Here is a 10443-nt window from a genome sequence, read left to right as displayed (position 1 = left end):
AGGTCATGAGCAGTTGTCCAAGCATTTCACTGCATATCGTACTGTGTATGACTGTGTACGTGACAAATAAAATTTGAATTTGAATTTGAATTTGATCAACAAAAACGTATACAATGCCTTCAACTTAGAACATAACATCACAAAAAATATTTTCTCATGTTCAACTAAAACTATATTTAGATTTGCTAATTTGCTAATTTAGGAATGCTGCACCCCTGCTCATTTATTCGTAGTCCTACTTCTTGTAGCAATGTCACATTCTATAATATTACACATTATAATATTACACATCTGAAACACAAGCTGATACAAGAGCCTCTGTAACATTTTCATTCTATATATGAAGACTTTCATTCAGTATATTTGTGGTTAATTTCATATATTTCAGTTTCATTCAATATATTCAAGGTACATTCTATAAAACAAAGGGGGGTAAACGCACCACAGTTTTGAGCCGAACCAGACAGAGAAGCTGAACCAGACCCTCAAGCTGCTGGCCATCAAAGTTAGAGCTTTTTACCTTCCGAGGGAGTTCAGTTCAGTTCTCCTTTCAGTTGTTTACATCCCTCCAAATGCTGATAAAGCTACAGCTATGGATGAACTGTATGACGTCATTATTGGACTTGAGAACAAAAATTCTGAAGCTGTTTTTATTGTGCTGGGAGACTTCAACAGAGCCAACATAAAGAAAGTTGATGGCAGCTGATGGCAACATCAGTGAACTCACAGACTCTGTCACTGGATATATTGAAAAATGCATGGACGATATCATCACCAAAACCAAAGTCTGCAAATATCCAAATTAGAAACCCTGGGTAAATAAAAACATCCGTGTTAAGCTCAATGTGCCGACCTCTGTCTTTAACTCAGGGGATGCTGATGCATATAAAGCAGCATCCCCTGACCTTCAAAAGTCCATAAAAAAAGGCCAGAAAGGACTACAGGGACAAAGTGGAGTCCAGTTACCACAGCTTTGACACCAGGTGACTATGGAATGGACTGCGCTGCATCACTGACTACAAGAAGGAAAGCAGGCAGTGTTTAGCCCACCCCGTCTCTTGCTGATGAGGCAACAAAGAACACATCCTCTACCCTCAGGAAGACAGTGAGGCTGTAACTCTAACACTCAAAACAGAAGATGTGAGATGGTCTTTCAAAAAGGTCAATCCTCACAAAGCTCTGGGAGCAGACGACATCCCAGACCAGGTTCTCAGAGTGTGCACTAACAAGCTGTTCACCAATATCTTCAACCTCTCCCTGAGGCAGTCAGTGGTCCCCTGTCTGAATGACCACGGTCCTATTGCACTGACATCCGTCATCACGAAGTGCCTTGAGTGGCTAGTCATAGGTCACATCTGCTCCTCCCTCCCTGACATCTGGACCCTCTTCAGGGATCTGCCTATCGAACAAACAGAGCCACTGAGGATGCCATCTCCCTGACAACGCACACTGCCCTCACTCACCTGGAAAAAGGGAATACATATGCAAGAATGCTCTTCATCGACTACAGTTCAGCATTTAACGCCATCATCCCATCAAAACTTGCCTTGAAGCTCATTGACCTTGGGCTGGGAACACCAGTCTGCAGATGGATTCTGAACTTCCACACAAACAGGCCCCAGGTTTTGAGAGTTGGTAAGCACACCACCTCATCACTCATCCTAAACACAGGAATGGCATATGGATGTGTGCTTAGCCCCCTCCTATATTCCTTGTTCACGCATGACTGTGTTGCTAAACATAAGTCCAACACCATTATTAAGTGTGCAGATGACACAACCATCATAGGCCTCATCACAGACAATGACCTGTCTCTCGAAGTCAGCAAAACAAGAGAAATGATAGTGGACTACCAGAAATGATCAGTCGGGGAACACGAGCCCATCCACATCAACGGTGTCATGGTCGAAAGGATAAGCAACTTCAAATTTCTTGGAGTCAACATCACCGAGGATCTCTCCTGGACCCTTCACACAGACACTGCAATCAGGAAAGCTTGCCAGCGATTCTACTTTCTGAGGAGGCAGTTTGGCCTGAATGCCAACATCACTTCAAATTTCTACAGGTGTGCGATCGAGAGCTTGCTAACGAGCTGCATTACAGTTTGGTATGGAAGCTGCTCTGCCAGCAGCCATAAATTACTACAGAGGGTGGTGAAAGCTGCAGAGCACATAACTGGCATGAGGCTTTCCTGCCATTCAGGACATTTATCTTCAACAGTGCCTCGGTAAAGCACACAGCAACATCAAGGACCACAGCCACCCAGCACATCAGCTGTTCTCCTTGTTACCGTCTGGCAGACGTTACAGGAGTCTGTCTGCTCGGACTACAAGACCCAACAACAGCTTTTACCATCAAGCCATTCGAAACCTCAATTACAACACTTAAACACACACACATCACACTTCACAGGATGCACACAGAAGCTGTGCTACAATTTCACAAGTTCATACTGCACTTTGCATTGGTCACTCCATTTTTATTAGTTTTTAAATAAAAATAAAAACTCTTACTCTGTGCAACAGTGTACTAACTACCATATGTATATACAGTGGGGCAAAAAAGTATTTAGTCAGCCACCGATTGTGCAAATTCCCCCACCTAAAATGATGACAGAGGTCAGTAATTTGCACCAGAGGTACACTGCAACTGTGAGAGACAGAATGTGAAAAAAAAATATCCATGAACCACATGGTAGGATTTGTAAAGAATTTATTCGTAAATCAAGGTGGAAAATAAGTATTTGGTCAATAACAAAAATACAACTCAATACTTTGTAACATAACCTTTGTTGGCAATAACAGAGGTCAAACGTTTACTATAGGTCTTTACCAGGTTTGCACACACAGTAGCTGGTATTTTGGCCCATTCCTCCATGCAGATCTTCTCGAGAGCAGTGATGTTTTGGGGCTGTCGCCGAGCAACACGGACTTTCAACTCCCGCCACAGATTTTCTATGGGGTTGAGGTCTGGAGACTGGCTAGGCCACTCCAGGACTTTCAAATGCTTCTTACGGAGCCACTCCTTTGTTGCCCGGGCGGTGTGTTTTGGATCATTGTCATGTTGGAAGACCCAGCCTCGTTTCATCTTCAAAGTTCTCACTGATGGAAGGAGGTTTTGGCTCAAAATCTCACGATACATGGCCCCATTCATTCTGTCCTTAACACGGATCAGTCGTCCTGTCCCCTTGGCAGAAAAACAGCCCCATAACATGATGTTTCCACCCCCATGCTTCACAGTAGGTATGGTGTTCTTGGGATGCAACTCAGTATTCTTCTTCCTCCAAACACGACGAGTTGAGTTTATACCAAAAAGTTCTACTTTGGTTTCATCTGACCACATGACATTCTTACAGAAGATGTTACAGGTCTGTGAGAGCCAGAGATTTTCCTTGTTTGAGGTGACCAAATACTTATTTTCCACCCTGATTTACCAATAAATTCTTTACAAATCCTACCATGTGAATTCATGGTTTTTTTCACATTCTGTCTCTCACAGTTGAAGTGTACCTCTGGTGCAAATTACTGACCTCTGTCATCATTTTAGTGGGGGAACTTGCACAATCGGTGGCTGACTAAATACTTTTTTGCCCCACTGTACATATGTAATATTTCTTTCTGTATTATACTGCTCAGTGACATCTGAGTCTTCTGCTCGTCTAACTAACATATGACTTGCAAATAAAACTGAAACTGAACTGAAACTGATATATTCAAGTTTGTTCAATATATTCATATTTTTATTAATGTATTAATTTCTGTAACTGTGAGACACCTGCTGCTGCCTATCTTGGCCAGGTCTCCCTTGAAAAAGAGGTTTTTAATCTCAATGGGATTTTCCTCGTTAAATAAAGGTTAATAAATAATGTATTCAGACTTTCATTCTATATAGTCAAGTTTCATTCAATACATTCAGAGTTTCTTTTCTATATTTGAGATTCATTTAATATATTTGAGGTTTATTTAAAATAGTTAAGGTTATACTTTAAGATAAAAAAAACTTAATATAAATACTTAATATAAAAATAATATCACATAATTATAATCTAACAGTAATAGTAATAGCTAGTAATGTAAGCACAATAATCAAATCCATTGGTTGTCTATTATTATTATTACTTTTGGTAATTACATTGACATTACTTGTTCTCACATAGTAATTTCATATTTGTTTCTACAATACCTTAAGTTTACATGATATTTTCAACACCTTAGATGTTGTAAAATAGAGATCATAGAATATTATGACTTTCTCAAAGACCACTGTAACACCATGTCATGATGAACACGTAGCATAGCCTTTGAATAACTATATAAATGAGTGAAAACACACCCATAACAGATGCCTGACATCAGGCGGGATGGAGCTGTCAGCTGTATTTATTTGTCTGAAATTATATCTGTATTTAGTTGAGCTGAAATCAGCTCTTGCCTTAGATCTATATCTAGATGGTCTGGATCAAATGCCTACAGAGGCTCAGGATAGATCTGTTGCTTCTTCTGTGAAATGTAAGCTGCAGGGTAGCACTCGTATCCCTGCATTCTCAATGGATGGGGACTATGTTATTGGTGGTGTTTTCTCTATTCACTACTTCATGCAAACAGTAAACCATAACTACACTACCATGCCTGAGCCAGTAAGATGCAGTGGGAGGTCAGTAAGTGGAAGAACTGAATGACAAACCTGTATGATGTTCAATAGTGTTGTGGTCCTTTTGTGTAGTGCTAGGTAAAAAAATATATATATATCATTTTGCAATGTATGCTAAATCCACAGTTTTAAAAATACAGATACTGACACTTTATTTTCTTCAAAACAAAAATTATACTGTGTTAACTCTTTTATGAATGCCTTGTTGCCTTGCTTTGAATTCAGTTACTGCTCTCGTGTGATGAATTTAAGCCTTATATTTTATCCTCAAATGAATTGCAGTTAATAGTTCCCTACTGTCTTTTTTATGTTAAAGCTAAACTATCCTAAATCTATGTTGTGTAGATTCTAACAGTGAGTTGATGTTCTTTTTACAGCATTGATACCCGTGAGCTGCGCTTCTCACGAGCAATGGTTTTTGCCATTGAAGAGATTAACAACAGCACAGAGCTTCTGCCCGGGATAAGGCTCGGGTATCAGATCTTTGACTCATGTTCATCAGTGCCCGTGGCAGTGCATGTGGCATTTCAGTTGCTAAATAGCTTGGACACTGTGTTTTACACAGGTGGTAACTGCTTACAATCTGGTATGGTGATGACTATTGTTGGTGAGTCTGGGTCTACACCATCCATCAGCATGTCACGCATCCTTGGGTCTTTTAATATTCCTCAAGTAAATGGCAATCTTTGTATTTCTAATAAGCATGCAAATGAGTTTTTATTGTGCTGTCCTTAAAATAGTTTTGTTTCCTTTTTTGCTTTAGGTGAGCCATTATGCCACTTGCGCATGTTTGTCTGACAAGCAGCAGTACCCGAATTTTTTCAGAACAATCCCCAGTGATCATTTCCAAGCTGAAGCGCTAGCCAAGCTGGTAAAGCACTTTGGCTGGACTTGGATAGGTGCTGTTCGTTCGGATTCAGATTATGGAAATAGTGGCATGGCATCTTTTCTAGAAGCAGCACAAAAAGAGGGAATCTGTGTGGAATATTCTGTATCTTTCTATCGGACTCACCCACATAGCAGGATCCAAGAAGTAGCAAGTGTTATCCGCAGGTCTCTATATGACAGATTTTGCTTAGATTGAGATTTGCTTAAAGAAATCCATCCATCCATTAGTTCTGCTTCTTGTTTTATGTATTTATTTACTACTGTCATATAGCAAACTGAAACAATTAGATTAATTCTTGTAAAAAAGAAGACATTTCTACATGTATTGCATTCTTTCTTAAGGTCTACAGCAGTGGTTATTGTGGCATTTGCAGCTCCAGGGGACATGAGGGTCCTGTTGGAGGAGCTTTCACATGAGCCTTTTCTACCTCGCCAGTGGATAGGCAGTGAGGCATGGGTAACGAACACAGAATTAATGAGGTACAGTTTCTGTGCTGGGGCCATTGGATTTGGGATTCAGAAGTCTGTAATCCCCGGTTTCAGAGATTTCCTGCTTAATTTGTCTCCCTCTCAAGTAGCTGCATCCCCTATGCTTACTGAGTTCTGGGAGGAATCGTTCAACTGCAAAATGAAAAAAAGTGAGAAAATCCTTTTGATCTTTAGAAACTTTTGTTTTGCTCAAGTATAAGGTTAAATAATATTGAAACTTTATGTTCTGATCTCTGGGGTGAGGTTTAGGCACTCAGTTAATGTAGTGATTTTGTCCCATTTTAAAAATGGAAATGAAAATGTGTTAATGAAATTTTAAATCTTGTAGTGATGAAACATTCCCTGTGTCCTCTATTGTTTAGGTCCTGTTGTTGACAAGAAGATATGTGATGGAACTGAAGACATACAGAATCTTCAAATCCCGTATACTGACACATCTCAGCTCAGAATTACTAACATGGTGTACAAGGCTATGTATGCAATAGCACATGCCATCCATAATACAGTGTGTCAGAGAACCAATGGCATAGCTAAGTGTGACAAACTAACCAAGTTAGAGTCCAAACAGGTCAGCTCAAATTAAATAATAATGCCAGTTTCTTTTTGTTTGTTTTTTTTTACCACTAAGGTATTCTTCATGAAATCAAATACTAGTAGTTCTAAAATATTTCCATTTTTTTTCTTTCTTTTCTCTTGCTTTCTATCTTAAAGATTTTAGCAGAACTGAAGAAAGTAAATTTTTCCCGAAATGGTTATGGTGTGTCATTTAATGCTAATGGGGATCCTGTGGCGATTTACGAGTTGGTTAACTGGCAGAAGAGTGAAACTGGAAAAACAGAGTTGGTAACAGTAGGACTTTATGATGCATCACTGCCAGAGGGCCATGATTTCCAGATTAACCGGAACATAACCTGGATGGAGGATGGCACCCAAGTAATGAATCAAAAGACAAGAACCACACTGCACTTTGGAGGATTGCACATTTATATTTCCGTCTTTTGTTTTGGCTTTATCTCTCACAGGTGCCAGTGTCAGTGTGCAGTGCCAGTTGTCCTCCAGGAACTCGTAAAGTGCTGCAGAAAGGAAAACCCATCTGCTGCTATGACTGTATATTGTGTCCTGAAGGAGAGACTAGTAATACAACAGGTAAAATAAAATGATTTAACATATATTCAAAATTATTTTACTGTGCATAGGAGAGACATCGAAGGAATTATTGGTAGAAGTCATCTTTCCATCTCTCTTTATTTATTTACGTTTTTTAATTCAGATTCAACTGATTGTATACCCTGCCACAAGGAATTCTGGCCTAATGCCAAGAGAGACACTTGTATCCCTAAGCCTGTAGAATTTCTTTCCTTTCAAGACATCCTTGGAATCATCCTCGCTGCATTTTCAGTTCTGGGTGCTTGTCTGGCCATTATGACTGGGGCTGTATTCTTTCATAACAGGAAAACTCCAATTGTCCGAGCCAACAACTCTGAGCTGAGCTTCCTGCTGCTCATCTCACTGACTCTGTGTTTCTTATGTTCATTAACTTTCATTGGAGCACCATCAGAGTGGTCCTGCATGCTGCGTCACACTGCATTTGGCATCACCTTTGTACTCTGTATCTCCTGTGTACTTGGGAAAACTATAGTGGTTTTAATGGCTTTTAAAGCTACACTTCCAGGTAGCAATGTGATGAAATGGTTTGGTCCTCCACAGCAAAGAATAACTGTTGTGTCTTTCACCTTCATTCAAGTTTTAATATGTACTATTTGGTTGGTACTTAGCCCTCCATTCCCAATTAAAAATCTAACCGCATACAAGGAGAAAATCATACTGGAATGTGCATTAGGCTCTGCTGTTGGCTTCTGGGCTGTGCTCAGTTACATAGGCCTACTTGCTGCTTTTTGTTTTGTTTTAGCTGTCTTAGCCCGCAAATTACCTGATAATTTTAATGAAGCCAAGTTTATCACCTTCAGCATGTTGATATTCTGTGCAGTGTGGATCACCTTTATCCCAGCATATGTCAGCTCTCCTGGGAAATTCACTGTAGTTGTGGAGATTTTTGCCATTTTGGCCTCCAGCTTTGGACTAATAATGTGTATATTTGCTCCAAAGTGTTTCATCATACTGTTTAAGCCCGAGAAGAACACCAAAAAATATGTCATGAATAAAAATGTATCATAGGATTTAGAGGTTTCATACTTAATATGGCGATAAGAATTTCAAAACATACTTCTTCAACACAAGCTCTTGAATTTCAGTTTCAGCTCAAATCAAACACTTAATATGTGCTTTTTTAGTAATAATTTTCGAATTATTTAGTATCTTTCAATGTATTTGTGTGAGATTTATTTTTTTCAAGGCACAAAAATAAAATTCACATTTCATTATAACAATATCTTATTCTGAGTCCTGTTTTTGAGTTGTTCAATACAACCAATGGTAATTAAAAAGTTCCAAATGTAAATTTAATATCCTGTGTGTGCATATGTCTAGTACAAATTCCAAATGATATTAGGAGTCATGCATTCATCTGAATGTTACCCTGAAATGTGCCAGACACATGAATGTTACATAGGTAAGCACACGGCAGTGATTTCTCATTGCAGAACAATGAAACCATCCCACCAGAAAACTGTTCAGAAGCATTTTGAAAAACAGAATAAATTTTTTTACCTATCCTCCATAATTCCAGCATTCCAATTTGCTTGGTTAGGGGGTATGGCAATAGAAAAGGTGTGTAAATATTGAATTATAATGCTATCAACTGAATTCACACAACATTCACAGTTTCGAATTCTCGGAAGTCACAAAAATATATTTTCAGTGATTGATGAACCGCAGGAATATCAGAAATATTAGCACTGAATCTATATTTGGGTGAAATAATGAAAGAAAAAATGTTTTTCACTTCCTTTTTTTCCAATTTTAATTTTTCAAATGTTTTTTTAAGATTTGACAAAACAAGTATTTAAGGTTTATTTGTAGTTGTTCTTAGCTTTATACATCATTTACATCATATCATTACAAATCGCAAACACACTAGAATAAACGAATAAAAGGTATTACAAATAACACAAAATAACAAACATTTCTAAATGTAATTATTACGGAAGAAGGACATTGTAAAAAATTTTTTTAATGAATTTTGGATAATGTGTGGCATTAGTTGTGCTAAGAAAGGTATAAAAACAGAGTGCTCATGTGAAACATACTGATATGCAGGATGTAGGACCCAAATGCAGGACAAGAGAAACAGAGGGAAATAAACTAAAAGAGGCAGCTTTTATTGTGCTGTGAAAACTTGAATACTAGTTACAAGAAACAAAACATAACAACTAGAAGCTAGGAAACTAGGAACTCAGGAAACCAGAAAACTAGAAACAAAGAAGCTAGAAACTTGGACCTGATGAATAAAATATAGGAACCAGGAGCACAGAGGAAACACACAGTACTGAGATGGTACAATGCAACAATGGACAGAGGAAAACACAGGGCTTAAATACACCAGGGAGAAGGGAATGAGAAACAGGAGCGCACAGCAGGAAATAATCACATATAGCGAGATGTGAAGGAAGTGAAACTGAAACCAATGAGCATAAACTGAGTGTTTCAGCTGATCTGAGGCTTTCTGGGAGTTTGTTCCAGATATATGGAGCATAAAAGCTGAATGCAGCTTCTCCGTGTCTGGTTCTGACTCTTACTTACTTAGACTTAGTTCCTCCTACGCCGAGCGGCGCATCGGGCGGCTAGTGATCTCCATCGATGTCGGTCAGCAGCGATTGCTTCAGCTTCGTCCCAGGCAATGTCGACAGTTCTCAGATCGTCCATAAATGTTCGACGCCATGTGGTCTTTGGTCGGCCTTGCTTTCGCTTGCCAGTGTGTTCTGACTCTGGGAACTCATAAAAAAACAGATCCAGATGACCTGAGGGTTCATATGAGGGTTCAGTATGAAGGTTCATACTGGGTCAGGAGGTCACTGATGTATTTTGGTCCTAAACCATTCAGAGCTTTATAGACCAGCATCAGAACTTTAAAGTGTATCCTCTGACGGACAGGCAGCCAGTGTAAAGACCTCAGAGCTGGACTGATGTGGTCCACTTTTTTGGTCTTAGTGAGGACTTGAGCAGCAGAGTTCTGAATGAACTGTAGTTGTCTGACTGATTTTTTTTAGGTAGACCTGTAAAGATGCTGTTACAGTAATCAAGCCTACTAAAGATGCATGGACTAGTTTTTCCAGGTCTTGTTGAGACATCACATCTTTTATCCTTGAAATATTCTTGAGGTGATAGTAATCTCATTTTGTTATTGTCTTAATGTGTTTTTCTTAGTTTAGGTCTGCATCCATCACTACACCCAAATTTTTTGCCTCGTTTCTGGTTTTTAGTAGGGGTGCAACAAAACACAAAATTCACGGTTCGGTT

General features: G+C 39.1%; 1 protein-coding gene and 1 pseudogene across 1 annotated transcript; both read left to right on the top strand.

Moving 5' to 3' along the window:
- LOC102214489 (extracellular calcium-sensing receptor-like) overlaps positions 1 to 1440 on the top strand; it is an 8005-nt pseudogene extending 6565 nt beyond the window's left edge.
- A 3064-nt stretch (positions 1441 to 4504) lies between these two features.
- On the top strand, positions 4505 to 8202 carry LOC102214219 (extracellular calcium-sensing receptor-like). Its single transcript, XM_005753555.2, has 8 exons — positions 4505 to 4653; positions 5028 to 5322; positions 5414 to 5703; positions 5881 to 6176; positions 6390 to 6595; positions 6739 to 6960; positions 7050 to 7173; positions 7298 to 8202. Exons 1-8 carry the CDS (start codon positions 4547 to 4549, stop codon positions 8200 to 8202), a joined length of 2445 nt encoding a protein of 814 aa, XP_005753612.1. The 5' UTR covers positions 4505 to 4546.
- The last annotated feature ends 2241 nt before the right edge of the window (positions 8203 to 10443 follow it).

This window comes from Pundamilia nyererei, unplaced genomic scaffold, assembly GCF_000239375.1.
Source record: "Pundamilia nyererei isolate P.nyererei 1_Seehausen unplaced genomic scaffold, PunNye1.0 scaffold00437, whole genome shotgun sequence".
Classification (NCBI taxonomy): Eukaryota; Metazoa; Chordata; class Actinopteri; order Cichliformes; family Cichlidae; genus Pundamilia; species Pundamilia nyererei.
This window is presented reverse-complemented; position numbering and strand designations above follow the sequence as displayed.

What these genes read in the sequence shown, in the direction of transcription:
- LOC102214219 (XM_005753555.2), top strand. Translation starts at nt 4,547, where the DNA reads ATGGATGGGGACTATGTTATTGGTGGTGTTTTCTCTATTCACTACTTC. An exon ending in GGTCTTTTAATATTCCTCAA is followed by an intron (nt 5,323 to 5,413) that starts GTAAATGGCAAT and finishes TTTTTGCTTTAG; the next exon opens with GTGAGCCATTATGCCACTTG. An exon ending in CCAAGTTAGAGTCCAAACAG is followed by an intron (nt 6,596 to 6,738) that starts GTCAGCTCAAAT and finishes TCTATCTTAAAG; the next exon opens with ATTTTAGCAGAACTGAAGAA.